Source organism: Erinaceus europaeus, chromosome 21 (assembly GCF_950295315.1).
Source record: "Erinaceus europaeus chromosome 21, mEriEur2.1, whole genome shotgun sequence".
Classification (NCBI taxonomy): Eukaryota; Metazoa; Chordata; class Mammalia; order Eulipotyphla; family Erinaceidae; genus Erinaceus; species Erinaceus europaeus.
The window spans coordinates 2,170,697-2,192,137 of record NC_080182.1 but is presented as its reverse complement, the minus strand read 5'-3'; the positions used below and the strand labels follow the sequence as shown (position 1 = coordinate 2,192,137).

Here is a 21,441-nt window from a genome sequence, read left to right as displayed (position 1 = left end):
GAGCTTCACAAGAGATGAAGCAGGTCTGCAAGTGTCTATCTTTCTCTCTCCCGCTCTTCTCCATTTCTCTCTGTCCTATCAAATAACATAGAAAAAATAAAGAAAAAACTGGTCATTTTAATTATCACGTGTGAGGCCCTGGACTCAAGCCCCAGCACCCTGTGAGCACTGTGGACAGCATCAGGGGAAGCTCCGTGGATGGTGGAGTGGGGCTGTGGTGTCTGCTCATGTCCCTTAGAGACACCAGCTTTCTCACTCATTGTCTGCTTGTGTTTGTCCTGGCAACAGGTGGCTATCCTGCTGTACCTAGCAGATGTGATGGTCCGGGTGACGTGGCACCAGGCCCTGGACCCCGACAACCACTGTATCCCCTACCTCACGGGGCTGGGAGACCTCCTGGGCACCAGCCTCCTGGCCCTCTGCTTCCTGCTGAGCTGGCTGCTGCTGGGCAGAGCAGAGCTGGAGGGCATCTCTGAAATGGCATCAGGGCCACCCTAGTGAGCCCAGGCAGCCCTGCCGCATCTAGAATGTTCCCCCATGTGTGGGCACAGAGCTCAGCTCCTCTTGGTGGCCTGTCTCTACGGTGGTCAGCCCTCTCTGCACTGGCCCTTTGTCTGTCTGGCAGAGAGACTTACACGCCTTGACTCTGAACTTGGAAGTGGGTTTGTGCATGCATGAGGCCTGGAGCTCTTGCCTGAAGATGCTGAAGGAACACACGTGCCAGGTTGCTGGGCTAGCACCACTCTGTGCCCAGACAGCGTGGACCACTCAGACGGGAAGGGGGTGTGTTCTGTGCCCAGGTCTCGGAGCACTCCGGCCCTGGGATCCCTCTGCCATCTCAAGCCCTTCCCAGGGTCAGTGCCTGCACCCTCCTCCTCTGCTTCCAGCTGCTCAGCTGTCACTGCTCCTTCTGCCTGTTTTTTATTGTTGTTGTTGTTTTTCCTAGTCATTAATTAAACATAGACCTCAGTTTAGATTTTGGTGACCAGAGACATGAAATAAAGTACAGACCAGGTGGTCCTTGGCCTTTTTTGTGCAGCCCTGAGACACATAGGGTCTAGAAGGAACAAACCTCTAGCATTTCTGAAAGCAACAGTTGGGGGGCAGGTGGTGGTGTTCCCAGTTGAGCACACACTTTGATGCACAAAGACCCAGAGTCAAACCTCAGGCCCCATTTGCAGGAGGAAGTTCATGAGTGGTGGAGCAATGCTAGAGGTATCTCCTTTTCTCTAGCCTTCTCTCTCTCTCTCTCTCTCTCTATCCCTCTATCTCTCACCCTCTATCGAGAGAGAGAAAGAGAGAGAGTGAGAAATTATAGCAGATGAATGATGGATTCATGTCCTGATGCTAGCAATAACCTAGTGGCAAAAATATAAATACATAAACAAATAAAAATTCATGTCTGGCTCCTGCAGCTGAGCTGAGATTCAGTGGTAGAGCACAGGACTTGCAGGGAAAGGTCTTGAGTCCAGTTGTAGGAAGGTGGGGATGGCATCCAGCAGGGGAGAGACTGTAGTTCCATGCCAGTGTGCTAGGGAACATTACCAGGAGGCCGTGTGAGGAGTTGGATGGTGTTCTGGATACACTGACTTAATAGGATTCCACTGAACAATCAGACATGGGGGCTGAGAGAAAGGGAGTCTGATCAGATAAAGAGGTCTGGATAAACTGACTAAGGAAGACTCTTTGTATGAGCCCTGCAGGGCAAAACGCAGATGCTCCCAATCAGGACACCTCCAAAGAGCTGACTGCACAATCTGTAATCAGAAAATCTCCCCCAGTCTCCCCAGGCTTTATGCTCAGCGCCCAGCCTAGGGTCCCTCCCTCCCCCATGCCACCCCACCTGGAGAACTAGCATTCACATAAGTCACCGGGCCATGCAGATCAGGGGCCCCTGACCTCTCCTCCTTCCCTCCTGTGACCCTGATTTCTTTAGTCAATACAGTAGGGGTTTAATAGCTGTTATCACTCCTGAACCAAGGCCCGGGTCTGTGTCTTGGGGCAGAATTTACAAATCTTCAATATACAAATGTTTCATTAGCTCTCATGTGGTATGTGTGTCATCTAAAATTCATACAGTCCCTCTGCACAATCTTTTTTAGTGTAACAGAGCTTTATACCTGCATGATTCTACTGCTCCCAGTAGTTATAAGTCCTGTGCTCTGCCACCGAGCCAACCACATGGTCCTGGGGAGCTTTTAAACAGTAATGATGGTCAGCACCCCACCCCTCCCCCCCAATAATCTAATCTAATTGGTCTAAGAAGAGGCCCATGCAATAGTATTTGGTTTTTTTAACTCTGGGGTGATCATACTGTGCAGCCATGGTGAAGAACGACTCCACACCAGTGTTTCTCGAGCATTCAGTGATGTTAGAGCTACCTGGGGGCAGCTTCGTTTTCACCTGCACACGTCTTCCAGCCAGTCTGCAGTACACCTGAGACTCTGGTTCCTAACAAGCTGCATGATTATGCTGCTGCAGTCTGTGGACCACACTTTTACTGATTGTTTTAAATCACATTATTGGGAGCTTAGTGCTTTACAGCACAGTTGTTGAGAGATGGGTGCGATTTTGTGTCTCCTCTAATAGGGCTCTGCAAAACACTCTCACAACCTGGGTTCTCCTCCATCGTGTACCAGAACCCAGCACCAGGAGCCCCCCTCCCCAGTCTTTTGATTTGGCACAACACGCCACACCCAGGCCCTGTTTTGCTTTGTGTTTTCCCTTTCTGTCCTTGTTTCTTGAATCCCACCTAGAAGTGAGATCATCTGGTATTCCGCCTCAAGGCATGAAACTGCATCTAGAAAAATGTGACTTCAGTGGATCTGAAGTCTTAGAGCACTTATGAATGATTGACCTGGGAGCTCACTGAACATGCATAGATGCAAGCTCAAACTTCAGAAATTAAAACTAGCGGCTGTCGACTGTTGACAAAAGTTCCAAGCAATTCTGCTTGGAGTCGTAGCCTGAAGCTCAGTGAACTACAATGAAATGCACCTCATCTTGAATGGAGCTTGAAGTGAGATAAGCCACAAAGAGAAGGATGAATATGGCATGGCCCCACTCGTAGACAGAAGCTGAAAAATAGGAACAGAAGGGAAAGCACAAAGCGGATCTTGGCCTGGCTTCGGTGTATTGCACCAAAGTAAAGGACGCTGTGGGCCCCGGGTGGGAGTGTTCATATCCTGGAACATGATGGCAGAGGAAGCGCTGGGCAGGGGGGTAGAGTGTTGTGCGGAAAACTGAGAGGTGTTATATATGTACCAACTATTCTATTGCACTGTCGACTGTAAGCCATTAATTCCCCCCAATAAAGGGAAAAATAGACTAGCCAACATGCCTGTTTTCAGTCTTCTGCCCCGCCCCTTCTATTACATTAGCACGCCCACAGCAGACCACGCCCACAGAAGGCCACGCCCCTATAGCCCGTGCCCCCGCCCCTTCCCGCAGCCAGCAAGCCGCGTAGCCACGCCCAACTCCAAAAGCACGCCCGCCATTGGCCGCTCCCTTCCAGGAGCCACGCCCCTCCGGTCAGCGGCCCCCACAAGCCACTTGAGAACGCCCATCGCGCCAGGCCCCGCCCGCTGCTCGCCCAGGCCCCGCCCACCGCGCCAGGCCCCGCCCGCTGCTCGCCCAGGCCCCGCCCATCGCGCCAGGCCCCGCCCGCTGCTCGCCCAGGCCCCGCGAGCGGCGGCCGCCATGGGCACGGCTTCGTCGCTGGCGAGCCCCGCGGGCGGGGAGGTGATCGAGGACACGTACGGCGCCGGCGGCGGCGAGGCCTGCGAGATCCCGGTGGAGGTGAAGCCCAAGGCGCGCCTGCTGCGCAGCTCGTTCCGCCGCGGCGGCGGGGCGGCGGGCGGCGGGCCCGGGTCTCTGGGCCGCGGCGCGGGCGGCGGCGGGCTGCTGGGCGCCAGCTTCAGGTCCACGGGCTCGGCGGCGCCCGAGCTGGAGTGCGCGGCGGCCGAGTACGAGCGCCTCAAGAAGGAGTACGAGATCTTCCGGGTCAGCAAGCACCAGGAGCTGCTGGCCATGGGCCGCCGCGAGGCCAAGCTGGACACGGAGAACAAGCGGCTGCGGGCCGAGCTGCAGGTAAGGCGGGGCCGCCCGCACCGCGCACCCAACACGCGCACCCGCACCCGCACCCAGCACCCGCACTAGCACCCGCACCCGCACTCGCACCCCGCATCCGCACCCCGCATCCGCACCCAGCACCCGCACTCGCACCCGCACCCGCACTAGCACCCCGCATCCGCACCCAGCACCCGCACCAGCACTCGCACCCTGCACCCACAACCGCACCCAGCACTCGCACCCCGCAACCGCACCCCGCGCCCAGCACCCGCACCCCGCAACCGCACCCAGCACCCGCACTCGCACCCCGCAACCGCACCCAGCACCCCGCAACCGCACCCCAGACCCACACTCGCACCCAGCACCCGCACCCAGCACCCCGCCACCGCACCCCAGACCCGCACTCGCACCCAGCACCCGCACTTGCACCCTGCAGAAGTACACTGCACCCGCGCCCCAAAATCCGCACCCCCCGACCGCACCCCACAACTGCACCCGCAGCCAAACACCACGCCCTTAATACCCCGCACCCACACCCCAGACCCGCACTGGCACCCAGCACCCGCACTCGCACCCCGCAAAAGTACACCGCACCCGCACCCCCAACCCGCAACCCCCAACCGCACCCCGCAACTGCACCCGCAGCCAAACACCACGCCCGTAATACCCCGCACCCACACCCCGTACATCCTACACTGCACCCCGCATCCACACAATCGCACCGCACCTGCACCCCAGACCCGGCACCCCGCACCCACTGCTCGTATACCATACACCGTACACCGCACCCCGCATCTTGCACTTTGCAAGTCGCCTCCAGACTGGGCGTCCTGCATCTGGGTGACATTGGTTGAAGCAACTTCAAACCTTCCTGCGAGATTATATCCACTGTCCCCTCACCTCTGCCCTAGATTTTACATACATTGGTTTCTTTGTAAAGATAGTGCTTGGCTGAATGTTCTTTAAACACTGTATTTTTCGGGCTGGGGAAACAGCATAATGGTTATGCAAAAGCCTTTCAAGCCTGAGGCTCTGAGGTCCCAGGTTCAGTCCCCAGTACCACCATAAGCCTGAGCTGAGCAGTGTTCTGGTTAAAAAAAAAAAAAAAATTAATTAATTAATTAAAAAATAATTTAAAAAAACTGTATTTTTCAGGGGCCGGTGGTGGTGCGCCTGGTAGAGCGCACATGTTACGGTGTGCAAGGCTCAGGGTTCAGGCCCCGGTCCCCACCTGCAGGGGGGAAGTTTTGCTAGTGGTGAAGCAGTGTTGCAGGTGTCTCTCTGTCTCTCTCCTCCTCTCTCCCCCCCTTCCTCACAATTTATGTCACTATCCAATAAATAAAAAAATAAAATATTTTTTAAGTGTATTTTTTCCTGTTTTAAAATTTGTTTTATTTTTGATAGAGGATGAGAGACGGGAGAGAGTGACCTATAGCACTGGTCTGCCTCTCCTGAAGTTTCCCAGTGGGGGCTGGGAGTTGGAACCCAGGTCCTTGTGCTGGGTAGTATTTGCGCTCTACCAGATGCGCCACCAGCTGGCCCCGATTTCTTTTATTCTTATGAAGGATGTATAGCTTCAAGAGAAGGAGACAGCGCCACTTCAGATACTGGTCATGCTGGGGATGGAACCTGAAGCTTCAGGTGTTCGTGGCCCTGCTCCTTACTACTAGCTGGCCGATTTCGTGGGCCGCTGGGCTTAATGCTGTAGGAGTGAGTTTTTTCCTGGAAGTTTCATGATTTTCACCGCATCCGTTGCGGTGTTAGAAAACATTCTCCAGGGCTGGCGGTGGTGCACCTGGTTAAGCGCAGCTATCACCACGCCCAAAGACCTGGGTCAACGCCGCTTCCCACCTGCAGGGGATACACTTCAGGATTGGCGAAGTAGTGCTGCAGGTGTCGGTGTCTCTCTCCCTTGCTATCTCCCCTTTCCTTCTCAATTTATCTCTGTCTTGTAAAAAAATTTTTAAAAAGGCGGCTGCCTGGAGCAGTGGATTCCTGCATCACATAGGCACTGAGCCCCAGCAATAACCCTGCTGGAGAAAGAAAAAGAGAAAACTTCCTCTAGATTTAAATTCCTTTAATACATTTGATTAGCTTACTAAAAAAAAAAAAAAAGTTATTGCATGCCCTTCCTGTAGTAGATCTGTTTTAATTCATTGACATAATATCATGTTCACGATTTTTTTGCTTTTCTGTGAGCAGAGACCTGAGATGTTGGCTGTGGACTTTGAGCCCCTCAGTAGTTGTGGTTTGTTTGCTCACCTTTTCTTTACAATGGAAGGGACTTCTAGACATTCATGTTCCAGGGACTCATCACAGCGAGAAATGAATAAATACCACAGGCTGATTTTTCCTTCTAAACTAAGCATTCTGATCAAACCCCCTCCCACCCACCATTACCAGTTATATAATTAGTACTACAGATGATATCTCTCTCTCTCTCTCTCTCTCTCTCTCTCTCTCTCTATATATATATATATATATATATATCCCTTATGTGCTTTCTATCTCAGATATCATGCATGTCTCATTGGTATGTAATGTCATGTTCATGTAGTATATGTTAACATCTGATAAGTACATCTTTTTTTTTAATATTTATTTTATTTATTTATTCCCTTTTGTTGCCCTTGCTGTTTTATTGTTGTAGTTATTATTGTTGTTGTCATTGTTGGATAGGACAGAGAGAAATGGAGAGAGGAGGGGAAGACAGAGAGGAGGAGAGAAAGACAGACACCTGCAGACCTGCTTCACCGCCTGTGAAGCGACTCCCCTGCAGGTGGGGAGCCGGGGTTCGAACTGAGATCCCTATGCCGGTCCTTGTGCTCTGCGTCACCTGCGCTTAACCCGCTGCGCTACAGCCCGACTCCCGATAAGTACATCTTGTATGGACTTTCAGAACAATCTGTGGTCTGATCAGCTTTCCTGTTGAGGAGCCATATGCTTGTAGAAAACACACATGTGCGTTTGAGGTACCTGATTACATGTGCCCAGACTTCTGTCCCATGGACACTGCACACTGAAAGTGACTTAAGCTGTAAGTGGTAAATCCAGTGTAATGCAAGTCTAGCCCAATTGAGGCTGAGTTTAATGAGGTTTGAAAAGTTCCCCAGCCTTGGGCTCCTCCCATTACCAGTCCTAATTTCCTAATCAGGAAATCATAGTATAATGGTAAGCCCTTATTCAGTTCCTTTCTCACACATATGTAGGTATTAAGACATTGTTCCATATTTATTTAATTCACGCTGTCTGATTTACAGAAACGTACATTATAGCAGACGTTATGAGGCCTCTGGAGGAGCAAACTGAACACATTCCAAAATAAATGATCTGTCTAGTTAAGCCACAAAGTTGTACTACTTACTGTTCTTTAAAAGATGGGAACACAGGGCCAGGTGGTGGTGAATCAGGTTAAGCACACATAGTATTAATGCAAGGGCTGGCCCAAGGCTCTGGGGCCAAGCCCCTGATCCCCACTTGCAGACAGGACACTTCACAAGTGAAGCAGGTCTGTAGGTATCTATCTTTTTTCTCCTTCTCTATCTCCCCCTCCTCTCTCAATTTCTCTCTGTCCTGTCTAATAACATGGAAAATTTTGGCCAGTGGGAGTAGTGGGTTTGTAGTGCCCACAGTGAGCTGCAGTAATAACCCTGGAGGAAAGAAAGAAAGAAAGAAAGAAAGAAAGAAAGAAAGAAAGAAAGAAAGAAAGAGACAAAGAAAGGAAGATGGGATAACTGAGGTATAAGAAAGATTGAGTCAGTACAGTGGGGGCCCAGGCAGTGGCATGAGTACACATATTATCATCAAAGACCTGGGTTTGAGCCCCTGCTTCCCTGCTGCAGGGGGGATGCTTCACAAGTAGTGAAACTGGCCTGTAGCTGTTTATTTTACTCTTTTCCTCCCTCAGTTTCTCTCTGTCCTATCAAGCAAGCAAACAAACAAACAAACAAACAAAATATGGCCGCTAGGAGCCGTGGATTCCTAATGCTGTCACCGAGCCCCAGTGATAACCCTGGTGGCAAAAAGAAAAAAAAAAAGTCTATGCAATATTTTCAAGAAAAGTATACATTCATGTTGAAAGCTTTATGTTGAAGTGTCTTAATTAAATACAATTCAAATATATTTGCATTAATTTTTACAGTGTTTGAATAAAATGACAACATACTATTCTGGATAACTGGGGGAAGAAGGAAGTAGATTGTTGAAATAGTAAGACATGTAGTATGTGTGTTAGATCATGTGAACTTCAGTGGGGTACTATTTTTGTTGGAAATAATACGGTGATTATTCCAGGCACTTCAGAAAACATACCAGAAGATACTCCGGGAAAAAGAGAGTGCTGTAGAAGCAAAGTACCAAGCAATGGAAAGAGCCGCAACATTTGAACACGACAGAGATAAAGTCAAAAGGCAATTCAAGGTAAATCAGTCCCCTCCGATTTTTTCTCAGCATAATCTGAAATAACAGCAGTCTGCTTTAAAAGCTCATGGAACTCTGCAGTGAATCAGTAGATGCAATTCATGCATTACTCATGAAAACAAAGGCTTTATAGCTAGAGAACATGTTTTTGAATTGGACATGGTAAACCTTGAGACAGTTACCAAGAAAAGGTACATAGGTGAACTTTTTTTAATATGTGCACTTTTTAATAATTTTTGGGGGAAGCTTACAGCACAGATGTTGATGCGAAGTACAGCTTTTCATCCCCCTGTGATAGATGTCTGCATAACACTCTTAGCCCTGACTTAGGTCCCCTCCACCATCATGTACCAGGAGCCCAGCAGAGAGAGAGAAAGAGAGAGAGAGAGACCACCATGCCAAAGCTTCCTTCAGTGTGGTGGGAGCCAGGATCAAACCTGGGTCTCAAACACAGCAAAGAGGCACATTCTCCAAGTGGACTCTATTTTTAATTTCTTTTTTTCCGGTTCGCTTTGTCTATTGGGTAGAGAGAGAGAAAGTGAGAGGAAGGAGGGAAGACGCCTTCTCCACCTCCCTGCAGGTGGGTCATGAGGGCCTGCGTCTAGTCCACTCGGCTAGGTGAGCCACTTCCCAGCCCCCCAAGTGAGCTGATTTTCTGTCCTTGCATATGAATTTTAAATAGGAATTTGCAAAGAGGAAAAAAACATTTGTTTCAATATGGGAAGAAGCATTTGGAACTGTTTGGGGGATGTTTTGTGTGGGAGGGTGTTACTTGCATTTAGGTGTTACTTGCATTTAGTAGGAGGGTGACACATTTGCTCAACATCACACAGCACAGAAAGACAGCCCTACACCACAGGCTGGAGGGAATCCTGCCCGAATTCCAGTGGCTTCTGGTTACAGAAGAGTGAGCAAAAAAGTTTCCTCAGCTTATCCATCCTGCAGAAAGGGACATCAACAGCCAAGTGACTATTAATTCTGGGAATAAAAGATTTTTGTTTTTCCTCTAAAAGTCAAATGGTGGTAACATTTTTATTATGGAAAAGATTTCCAAGTTAAAATTCCTTCTTTTGAAGATTTTCAGGGAAACCAAGGAAAATGAAATCCAGGACTTACTGAGGGCCAAGCGAGACCTGGAGAGCAAACTTCAGAGACTGCAAGTTCAGGGGATCCAAGTGTTTGACCCTGGGGACTCCGATTCTGATGACAACCGTACAGATGTTACTGGTGAATTTATTTCTGGTTTAATATACTTAACACTCTAAACAAAGCAGTTATTATGTTGTAGAGCTCACTTTGAACCTTGTGACTTGTGACTGCGATTCGATCTCCATTTCTCTCTCCTTGGGCTATCAGGACAGCTGTTTCCATCAAGCCCATGATGTCGCTGGGGCAAAGATTTCCTTCTGTCTCGTTGTTCTGCCAACTCTGCCTTTAGATTTTTCTCTCTCTAGTTAAGAAAACGACTCCCATTTCGCTACCATATCTACATTCTAGCCAGGGGAGTAGAGAAAGGAATAGAGGGGCCAGGTGGTGGCACATTTGGTTAAGCACACATAGTACCATGCACAAGAATCCAGATTTGAGCCCCTGGTGCCTGCCAGCGAGGGGGAAATGTTGACAAGCAGTGAAGCAGCGCTGTAAATGTCTCTCTAGCTCTCTCTCCTTCTCTGTCTCCCCCACTCAAGTTCTCTCTATTCTATTAAGTAAAATAAAGTTTAAAAAAAAATTGAGGGACTAGGTAGTGGTGCACCTAGTTAAGTGCACACATTACAGCGCACAAGGATCCGGGTTCAAGGCCCTCGTCCCCACCTACGGGGGAAAGCTTCACGAGTGGTGAGGCAGAGCTGCAGGTGTCTCTCTGTCTCTTTCCTTCTCTATCTCCCCCCCCCAATTTCTCTTTCTCTCTAGCCAGTAATACAAATAAATAAAATATTTAGAAATAAAAACAATTTTGAAGAGCTGCGAGGTTGACTTCTCAGGCTGGTATCTCTGGTTACAGTCCACAGTAGGGTTTCAGTAGCAGCATCATGTGGGATGGCAGCACCAGTAGCAATTCGGTTAAAGTTGACAAAGTTGGTATGGCGGTCAGGAATCATAGAGAAGGACTTCAAGAAGCCTGGGCATATCCTAGAGGGACCAGGACTAGGAGAAATGTGGGCCTTAAAGAGAATGGGGTTGTCATAGCCTTAGAGAGAGTTAAAATCTCAATAATTAATTATTATAACCAGGTTAGTTGGGGGGTTTAGTATCTATAGTAATATATTTGACTTCACTATGCTTTGAACCCTTTTAGTGGTATCTGAACCTCTTTGTATTTTAAATACTTCCAAGGTCAAAAGGTCTTGACCTGTCTGGCCTAAAGCTATAGTTTATTTGGATGTTTGTAGAGCTATATTTTCAGATACATTTTTAGAGATCCATGAACAATTAATCACCTTATCAGAGTTTGATCTTTGGAAATCTAACATAAATATTAGCAAGAGCTCATATTTGTGTTTAGGGCTACAGTCTAGGCAGTGGGTTAAGTGCATGTGGCGCAAAGCGCAAGGATCGGCGTAAGGATCCCGGTTCGAGCCCCCGGCTCCCCACCTGCAGGGGAGTCGCTTCACAGGCGGTGAAGCAGGTCTGCAGGTGTCTATCTTTCTCTCCCTCTCTCTGTCTTCCCCTCCTCTCTCCATTTCTCTCTGTCCTATCCAACAACGAACAACATCAATAATGGCAATAATAATAACCACAACGAGGCTACAACAACAAGGGCAACAAAAGGGGGAAAAATGGTCTCCAGGAGCGGTGGATTCATGGTGCAGGCACCGAGCCCAGCAATAACCCTGGAGGGGGGGGGGGAAGCACAATGAAAAATACTCAGATTATTCCTGTTCCGATCCCACTGCTCAGAACGACATCTAGGACAGTTGGAAATGTAACCAACCATTAGTTTGGAGAGCTTTTTTGTCTACCTAGAGTTTGGGTTTCTGTTACTCAAGGAAGAAGGGGAGAATGAGTATTGAAGGGCAGTCCATAGTCTCTGACGCATTATTTTCCCACGTGATGGTGTATTCTTGCCGATTTCAGAATATCATCATCATATGGTACTGAGGTGCTCCTAGTACAACTTTGTAAATGATTCAACATGATTTAAAAATTTCATAACCAAATAGATCATTTATTTCCTAGAAATAAAACATGGTGGTATAGAATGAATGTTTTCACCATTTTCCAAGAAAATATTTATAACAGGCGACTGATAAACAAAAGAGAGTCTATTTTAATCGCAGCCACTCTCGCATTTATAAAGAACCATAACTCTATTCTTACAAACTGATGCATTTTGGAATAAAGTATGGTAGCTGACTTACTCCCTCTTCCTCTGCTTTTTACAGTCTTTGAAATCTAGTATCCTTTGACTTCTGTCGGGGTGTCTGAAAAGTCAGGACACATTTCTGCATAGACAGATAGTCATAGGGCTTAAGGAGTTTAGGGGGCTGGGCGGTGGCATGCCCGGTTAATCACACATGGTACTAAGTGCAAAGACCCGAGTGAGGATCTGGTTTTGAGCCCCCGCTTGCCACCTGCAGGGGTCCGCTTCACAAGCAGTGAAGCAGGTCTTCAAATGTCCCTCTGTCTCTCTCCCTCTCTCCTTGTCCCCTCGCATCCTCGCTTTTCTGACAACCCAATATTACTAACTTTTTAGGGAGAGAAAGTGCTTCTTTTGACTAAGAAGATGCCTTTCTGTCCCCACGTTAGTCTCACTATGCCTATGACAGTGTATAGTGTTTCAAAACAATTGTATTGCGATTCTCTAGCTGAGTTACGTAAATAAGTTGATCTTTCCTCCTAAGTCTTTCTTTTCCATGTTTTGATCTAAACCTAAAGAAGGAATGCTTGGGGGGTCCAGCGGTGGTGCAGCGAGTTAAGCGCACGTGGGGCTTTCACTGCGGTCCTTGCGCTTTTCGCCACCTGCGTTTAACCCGCTACACTGCCACCCATCTCCCTATAATTTATTTTTTAAAGATATTTTACTTTGCTGAAAGAGAGATGGAGGTACAGAGAGAAAGAAAGACCAGAGCACTGCTCAGCTCTGGCTTATGGTGGTGCTGGGGGTTGGGTCTGGGACGGTAAGTCTCAGACATGGAAGCCTTTTGTGTAAACATTACGCTATCTCTCCAGCCCTGAATGATGTACTGTAGAGGATAATGTGTTCAGAAGGAGCTCTTGGCACTTTTTCTTGCCGTGGGAGGCTAAGGAGGATGGACCTTGTATATCTTTAGCACATATGCGTTACCAATATTAATGATCAGTGTGCTACCTTTGAATTTCTCACGTTCAAATTTGACATTGATATTTAAAATGTACAGTTAGCAATATATTTTAGGCATTTAAAGAATATTTTGAAATATTTGAAATATGAAAGAGAGAGAGAGAGAGAGAACTGGAGCATCATTCTGGCACTTGGGATGCTGGAGTTCAAACTTGGAATCTTGTGTTTGAGAGTCCAGAATTTTATCCACTATACTGTTGTTAATATTCTCAGAGGCTCTTGCCGGGCAGGTAGCTTCATGGGCGGGTAACAGAGACGCGGAGACAACGGCTGGGCAGGGAAGCTGTATTTCTTTATTCAGGAACAACGATTCACAAACTAAGACAAACTAATCACCAAACAGAACTCGGCTGTCTCTTTGCGGCGGCACAAGCACTCTCTCTTACTCTGTAACTCGGGAACTCTCCAACTCTGGCACTCTGGAACTCTCGTACTGGGGAACCCTCTGAAACTCTGGCACACTGGAACTCTCTCTTACTCTGTAACCCTGAAACTCTCGAACTCAGGAACTCAGGAACTCTCGGACTCAGGAACCCTCCCTCGGGGTTCCTTGGGGCGGGGCCAAGCAGGCCCGCGAAATTAACAGGACTGATCCAATTCTCTTGGTGGGGGAGGGCTAGAACAAACCAATGTAAAGCATACGACACTATACCATTTCTTGGGCCCTAGTTTAGAATTTTTGTATGGAGGAGTAGTTTTAACTTTTCTCTGTGGTTCTGATTCCTTTGATTAAAATATTCTTTATTTCTTTTCATCTCTATTTAAACTCACCCCTCTTGAACCAGCACCAGAAAACTTGCCACAAGTTGGCAAAACCATTTTAAAAATCACAAAAAGTTCTGAATAGTTGGTGTACTCATGATATTGTCATATGTTGGAATTGGAAAGCCTGTTCATTTGTCTGCACTGCATTTCAGTGATTCTGTTCTCACAGGATGGATAAAATCTCTTCTCTTCACAGCTGCCGGGACACAGTGTGAATATTGGAGCGGCGGTGCCCTGGGGAGCGAGCCCTCCATTGGCAGCATGATCCAGCTTCAGCAGTCCTGCCGGGGGCCCGAGTTCGCCCACAGCTCTATCGACGTAGAAGGGCCCTTCGCCAACGTCAACAGAGGTAGCACGTGTCATTCATTCTGTAGTCCACTTGCTAGTGACAGTGGTGGTTCATGTCCTGTGACCTCACACTGGGAGAGCTGCCATCAGCAGAGTGTGAGATCTCTTGTGCTGGGGGCCTTCCAACAACACCCCATCATACAGGGGTGCTCCCCTGCCCAAGTTAATCAAGTCACAGCAGAGTCAGTCAGATGGTGTTCTCTGGCCTAACAGGAATTTTGTCGACTTTTATTTCTGTTTTAGTCTAGGAGAGAGAGACAAGTGTACTACTCCATCATGGGCATCAGGGATTGAACCCAGAGCCTCACACATGTTAGGCATGAGCTCTGCTATTGAACCACCTCCCATACCCTGGAGAGAATAGTTTCTTATGTTTCCTTCTTCATCTTTTGACGATTTTGAAGGCCTGAGCAGGTGGTAATAGGGAGGCAAAACCTCAGTTATATACCAGAATCCTCTTAGTTAAATGAATATTTTCATTTTTCTTATATGATTTGGTGTCCAAAACAGCTCTAGGATCTGTAGAGTTTCAATACCAGTGAAGACCTGAGGTATTAGAAGTAGTTTATATCTTTTCTTTTTTTCTTATTATTTTTGACTTGTGTTGTTGTTATTATTTTAATTTTGTATTGTTTTTATTTATTTGTTGGATATAAACAGCCAAAAACGGAGAGGAAGGGGGAGATAGAGAGGGAGAGAGACATAGAGACACCTGCAGCTCTGCTTCACCACTCACAAAGCTTTCCCCCTGCAGGTGGGTCTCGATCTTGGGTCCTTGTGCATTGTAATGTGTGCTTAACCAGATGTGCCACCACCTGGCCCTATTATTTTAATTTTTATCTATTTATTTGACAGGAGAGAAATTGAGGGGGTGGGGGTGAAGAGATACACTGCTTCACTGCTCAGGAAGCTTCTCCCCTGCAGGCGAGGCATCAGGGCTTGAACCTGGGTCCTTAGACATGGTAATGTGTGTACTTAGCTGGGTGTACCACTGTCTGGCCCTATGTCATTACTTTAAAAATATAAGGGAGAGAGAGAAGCCAGGGCTGTACTCTGGCACGTTTAAGTCCTGCCAAAGTGAGCTATCTCCCTGGCTGCTCAACTCTTTTTTTTTTTTTCCATAAAACTGTAAAAGTAGGGCATTGGGCGGTAGCACGGTGGGTTAAGCGCACGTGGTGTAAAGCGCAAGGACCCGTGTGAGGATCCCGGTTCGAGCCCCCGGCTCCCCACTTGCATGGGCTTCACAAGCGGTGAGGCAGGTATGCAAGTGTCTTATCTTTCTTTGCCCCTCTCTGTCTCCCCTCCTCTCTCTGTCCTATCCAACAATAACAATATCAATGGCAAAAATAACAAGGGCAACAAAATGGTAAAAAAATGACCTCCCAGAGCAGTAGATTCATAGTACAGGCACTGAGGCCCAGCAATAGCCCTGGAGAAAAAGACAAAAAAAAAAAAAAAAAACCCAAAAACAACCTCTAAAAGTATTTATTATTGGATGGGGAGATAGCTCAGCCGTTTACAGTGTGCTTTCATACCTGAGGCTCTGAAGTCTCAGGTTCAATCTCAGATATCACCAGAATCCAAAACTGAGTGGCATGCTAGCCCAAAAATTGTTCTGTTAGCAAAATGAGAGTCATTTATTTGATTATGACTTTTGAATGAGCCACATACACCTTAATGTGTTTATGCTCACAGAATGGCACACTTGCTATTAGCTTGACTATTCTTGAATTTTCTTTTTGAATATTTTTTCAAGAATGAGTAGGGAGTATAGACTCTTCTCCAGTAGCAACTGACACTGTTTCATGGCATTGAACTGGAAGCACCAGTGCCCAGGAAAGACCTCTGGTGTAGAATTCTACCCAAAGGTAAAATTTAAATAGAAATATCGATTGTCTTCTAGCCTATTACTCTTGAGTCCATTCAAGGACTACAGGTGAGGTCAGATTCCTGTCTGTGATGCCAGTTTTGTTTTTTTATTTTCTTTACTGGGGAATTAATGGTTTACAGTCAACAGTAAAATAAAATACAACAGTTTGTACATGTGTAACATTTCTCAGTTTTCCACATAACAGTTCAAACCCCGCTAGGCGCTCCTCTGTCTTCCAGGACCTGAGCCTTCCCCGCTGTTGTTGTGTTTTTACAAACGTCTGGAATCATCTTATCAAATGTCTTCTGATACTTCTGCTTGAACTTAGAATTTTTATTTTCAGATGACTGGGATGTTGCCGTAGCTAGTTTATTACAGATTACTCCCCTGTTCTCACATTCTCTGTGGAGCAACACTGTCAGGTGTTACCTCATCCATACAGATGAAACCCAGCCCGAAATGGATCTTTTCCTTAAGGTGAGGCTGTCTATAGAGTCTGCAGTCTCCGATTTAAAATGCAAGTTAACATTTTGCCTTATATGTACTATTATGATATCTAAACCAAATAATAGTTACTGTGTGTGTGTTAGATGAGCAGGAAGCATCTTGGGGGGCAGGAGGCAGATGGTGGTGCACTTGGTTAAGCAAAACCATGTGCAAGGATCCGGGTTCGAGCTACCGTCCCCCACCTGCAAGGAAGATACTTGACGAGAGGTGAAGCAAGTCTTATCTTTCTCTCTCCCCCCCTTTTAAACATTTTTAATGATCTTTATTAGATAAAGACAGCCAGACATCGAAAGGGAAAGAGAAGATAAGAGAGGAAGCGAGACAGAGAGACACCTGCAGCACTTCTCCACCGCTTGCAAAGTTTTACCCCTGCTGGTGGGGACTGGAGACTTGAACCAGGGTCCTTGCCCTCTGTAATGTGTGTGCTCAACCAGGTGTGCCACCACGCTGCCTCTCTCTCCCTCTCTATCTCCCTTTCCCTCTCAGTTTCTTCCTGTCTTGTAAAGTAAAAATAAAATAGAAAGGGGAGAAAAAAAAAAGAGGAAAAATGACCACCTGGTGCTGCGGATTCATAGTGCTGGCACAGAGACAGTGGTGACGCTGGTGACAATTAAAAAAAAAAAAAAAAAAAAGGAAGCATCTTGGAATTGGAACCTAACAAAAAAAACTTACTTGGTATTGTCAGTATATGCAGATTGAGGCCTTGATGTGTCATGCTTCGAATGCTCCATTGTGTAGTCCCCAGTGTTGATACCCCTATTGTCAGCATTAGTTAGTTTCTGGCAGCTCTGTCCTTGAGTCTGTTTCAGGTTTTAACAGACTTTGGTCCTTGTCATGGTTTCCAATGATTTTAATTTATTTTTAATTGAGGAGGGACAAGAACACCATTCTACTAGCCCTAGGATTCTGCTTGTCTGTCCTTGCTGCTCACATGTGGCCCTGGGGACTGAACCCAGGACCTCAAGCTATACAGCACTCTGTCACTGAGCCACCTTCCTGGCCCTGCTTTCTAATTGTTTACTTTATTTATGATTTATTTTGCACTGTTACGGCCTCATATGTGTGTACTTATATTCCTCCTGCCCTTTTTCACTAATTTTGTTTCAGACAAATAGAGAGAGAGAGAGGATAAAGGGGAACCAGCTCTGCATTGTTCCATCCTACATGGAGCTCCCCCTCAGTGCCTCACTACTCCCACATGGTACCAGGGCTCAGACTTGAGGCTTAAATCCTATTGACTCTCATGCCTACTGCATGTGCTATCTCCCAGCTGCTGAGTTTCCTTCTTTTAAAAAAGAAAAAAGAATACAACAATAAAACAACAAGGGCAACAAAAAGAAATAAATAAATTTTAAAGAAGTAAAAAAAAAAAAAAAGGAGTCGGGCGGTAGCGCAGTGGGTTAAGCGCACATGGCGCAAAGCGCAAGGACTAGCTAAGGATTCCGGTTCGAGCCCCCTGTAGGGGAGTCGCTTCACAGGCAGTGAAGCAGGTCTGCAGGTGTCTATCTTTCTCTCCCCTTCTCTGTCTTCTCCTCCTCTCTCCATTTCTCTCTGTCCTATCTAATAACGACATCAGTAACAACAACAATAAAAACAAGGGCAAAAAAAAGGAAATAAATATTTTAAAAAAGAAAATAAAAAGAATTTTATTTATTTATTATTAGTGAATGAGAGAGGAAATGGAGTAGAGGGAGGGAGACCAAAATATCACAGTAGCACATGCAGTGCTGGGGATTGAACTCAGAATGTCACGTTTGAGACTCCAATGCTTTATCCACTGTGCCACCTCCTGGGCCACATGTGATTTATGATCTTTCAAAGGCAGAGACTGGAAGAGTAGAGCTTGTGGCCTGTTTTTGTATGATTCAGACCCAAGATCAGTTTTTATATTTCAGATAGTTTCAGAAAAGCAAACAAGAATATTTTGTTATATGTAGAAATGATAGGGAATTCAAATTTTAGTGTTTGTAAATAAAATGTATTGGAATACAGCCAAACTCATTGATTCACAGATTGTGGCTGTTCACCTGACAGCGGCAGAGTCAGTACGGGCAGAAACTGGATGGACCAGAAGATCTCTACCTAAACTGCCAAGTTGTTAGGCTACTAATTTGTGATACTTTTCACCTGACTCCTTGCAGAAAAACTTGCCAAGTACAGTCCTGAATTTTAAATCAATCCAGATGCTATATTCACAATGTTATTAACATTTTCCAGATTATTGATGACTAGGTTTCACTTAGTTTTCCTCTTTGATATTACTTAATTTTGACAAAAAGATATTTTGAAAACCAAAGCTCACATCCACCCACTCACTGAATAGAAATGAATCTCAAGCATATGTTATGGGACTTACTAACTTAGTACATAGTAATAGCTGTGACTACCTAGTAATAGCTGTGACTGCCTAGTAATAGTTGTGACTGCCTAGTAATAGCTGTGACTGCCTAGTAATAGCTGTGACTGCCTAGAAATAGCTGTGACTGCCTAGAAATAGCTGTGACTGCCTAGTAATAGCTGTGACTGCCTAGTAATAGCTGTGACTACCTAGTAATAGCTGTGACTACCTAGGAACTTAACTTGTTATAGACCACTTCACATTTTTTTCACAACTCACTATTAATGTAACATGTCAGAGGGAAAAATAGGTTTAACACTTTAAGTTATCTAACTGCCTAAACCATAGTTCTAAGTATAAATATTTTCTTTAGCCTAAGTATTTAATGTTTCAGATTTGTAAGATGATCACACTCTTTTTTTTTAAATTTATTTTTTATTTAAGAAAAGATAAATTAACAAAACCATAAGGTAAGAGGGGTACAACTCCACACAGTTCCCACCACCCAATCTCCATATCCCATCCCCTCCCCCGATAGCTTTCCCATTCTCTATCCCTCTGGGAGCATGGACCCATGGTCATTGTGGGTTGCAGAAGATGGAAGGTCTGGCTTCTGTAATTGCTTCCCCGATGATCACACTCTTATATTGGGCTTAAATTGTTTTTTTAAATATATTTATTGGGAGATTAATGTTTGACAGATGAAAGTAAATACAGTAGTTTGTACATGCATTACATTTCTCAGTTTTCCACATAACAATATAGCCCCCCACTAGGTCCTCTGTCATCCTTTTCCAGGACCAATGAACATTTTTATCTGTTTGCTTTAGTAGTCTAATACATCACAGTGGCTACTTTTTACTATATAGATCTTCATTCTTTATATCAATAAATGAAAAGTCATTTATAATAATAGTAATAAAAATAAACAGATTGTTGTTTCCAGTTTTGTGGTAAAATCAGTTGTCTGAGCTAGGCAGCAGCCAAGTTACAAAGCTATCATTAGTATGAATCCTGTTTCACAGAGAAACATGCCTTTTCTTGGAGGCCAGGTGGTGATACATCTGCAGAGTATGTCTGTTACACTGGCCAAAGACCCCAGTTCAAGGCCCAGTCTCCACCTGCAGGGAGGAGCTACACACGAATTGAAGCAGGGCTGCAGGTGTTTGTCCCTCTCTGCCTCCCCTCCCCTCTCAACTTCTCTTTGTCTATCAGAAATAAGTAAAATAAAATAATGAAGATATTAGAAGTTTGCCTTTCCTCTTTGAGCTTTTCTTTAAAATGTGGCTACTTCTTTTTAAAATCTTAAATCTTAAAATACCCAGCATAACCTAGCCTAGTGCATGCTTTTTAAAGTCTTAAGTAGTGTGAAGTTGACTAGATTTTTGAATAAGCACCGCTTTCGTGTTCTAATTTGCTTTTAGGACTACTCACCTAAGCTTAAAAGGATGTGTGAGACAATGGGATATTTTTTCCATGCTGTATATTTTCCAGTAGATACTGAAAATCAATACCTCACTGTCAAAAAATGGGAAATGGAGAAGAGTTCGCTGGTTGTTTTATTCATCCATTTAACTTTACCAAGGTAAGCTGAGAAATCTACTTGTAATTTGCTGCAAGAGTCATTTGTAAATGGCTCTGAGGCAAATGAACCAGGAAGTCAAGTTCTAATTGCATTCTGAAAACCATAAGCAGTCTGTAACATTCAGTAAAATTCTCATTTTCCATACTTTAAAAAATATTAAACCTACTATTAGACTAGTTTATGCCTTTTTAGTTTGGCTTTTTGGTATCTTTTTTCAGTTTATTGGTGAGTGAAAGAGTTCGAGAGAGAGAATGAGAGTAGCACATACCATGCCGGGGTACACAGGGACCTGATAGGGCGCCGTGCCACCTCTAGGCTGCTCCTTTTTGTGTGTAAGGTGAACAGTTTCCCTTCTTGTTGTTCTTGTTGCTGGGGCTTCACCATTCTTGGTTGGTGTTTTCTGATAGAAAAGGACTTGGGAGTGGCGCCCCTGGTGTAGCACACGTGCTAACCATACACAAGGACCCCTGTCCGAAGCCCCGCTGGGGGGAAGCTTCATTAGTGGCGAAGCAGGGTTGCAAGTGTCTCTCTGTCTCTCACTCTCTCTATCTCTTCCTTCTCTTTTAGTTTCTCTCTGTCTGTATTCTAAAGAAATAAAAGAAAATATGTTAGAGAGGGGGAGACAGAGAGGGGGAGACAGCACAGCATCCAAGCTTCCCACAATGCATGAGGGCGGGGGCTCCACACTCAGACTGTGCACATGGCAAAGCAGGCACCTGCCCAGGTGAGCTATCCGGTCGGCCTTAAGAACGCTTCTTAAAGATGAATGTAATAGCCAGTAGGTCTAATCTGCAAATGCAAGAGTGTCTCACTGAGTAAATACATAGATAGGAGATGAAGACAAAACAGTTTCAATGAGAACTTAGTTTTTTGTTTGTTTGTTTGCTTGCTTGCTTGTTTTTGAGATTTGTTTATTTGTTTTCCTGAGAAAGAGGGACAGAGACAGAGAGAGAGACCCAAACACTGCTCTTCTCTGGCAGGTGGTGGTGCTGAGGATTCAATTTAGGGTCTTGGGACCTCTGGGGCCTTGGGCCTGCTGGTCTGGTATGCTTTCATAGCGCTATCCCCTGGTCCAGAAGTTAATTTTTCCTTCTGTAATTACTGTCTGATCGGATTTAATTCTTCCAGAGTCTGTTCTGTTGATCCTGAGGACCCTTTCTGATTTGTGCCAAGTATGAAAGTTGGGGACCCTAAGTTTTACCAGACCCAGCAGGATA

General features: G+C 45.8%; 2 protein-coding genes across 8 annotated transcripts in view; both read left to right on the top strand.

Moving 5' to 3' along the window:
- Window positions 1-1,017, top strand: part of SLC41A3 (solute carrier family 41 member 3) — a 49,711-nt gene extending 48,694 nt beyond the window's left edge. For all 5 annotated transcript variants that reach the window (XM_060180269.1, XM_016189912.2, XM_060180266.1 and 2 more), the window contains one exon: window positions 289-1,017. In XM_060180269.1, coding sequence (XP_060036252.1) covers window positions 289-498 — 210 coding nt within the window. In that variant the 3' untranslated portion in view covers window positions 499-1,017. The remainder of the gene's footprint in view (window positions 1-288) is intronic.
- A 2,667-nt stretch (window positions 1,018-3,684) lies between these two features.
- The window catches only part of NPHP3 (nephrocystin 3), a 59,873-nt gene continuing 42,116 nt past the window's right edge, over window positions 3,685-21,441 (top strand). For all 3 annotated transcript variants that reach the window (XM_060180260.1, XM_060180259.1, XM_060180261.1), the window contains exons 1-6: window positions 3,685-4,089; window positions 8,365-8,490; window positions 9,567-9,717; window positions 13,773-13,925; window positions 16,138-16,271; window positions 20,064-20,224. In XM_060180260.1, coding sequence (XP_060036243.1) covers window positions 3,700-4,089; window positions 8,365-8,490; window positions 9,567-9,717; window positions 13,773-13,925; window positions 16,138-16,271; window positions 20,064-20,224 — 1,115 coding nt within the window. In that variant the 5' untranslated portion in view covers window positions 3,685-3,699. The remainder of the gene's footprint in view (window positions 4,090-8,364; window positions 8,491-9,566; window positions 9,718-13,772; window positions 13,926-16,137; window positions 16,272-20,063; window positions 20,225-21,441) is intronic.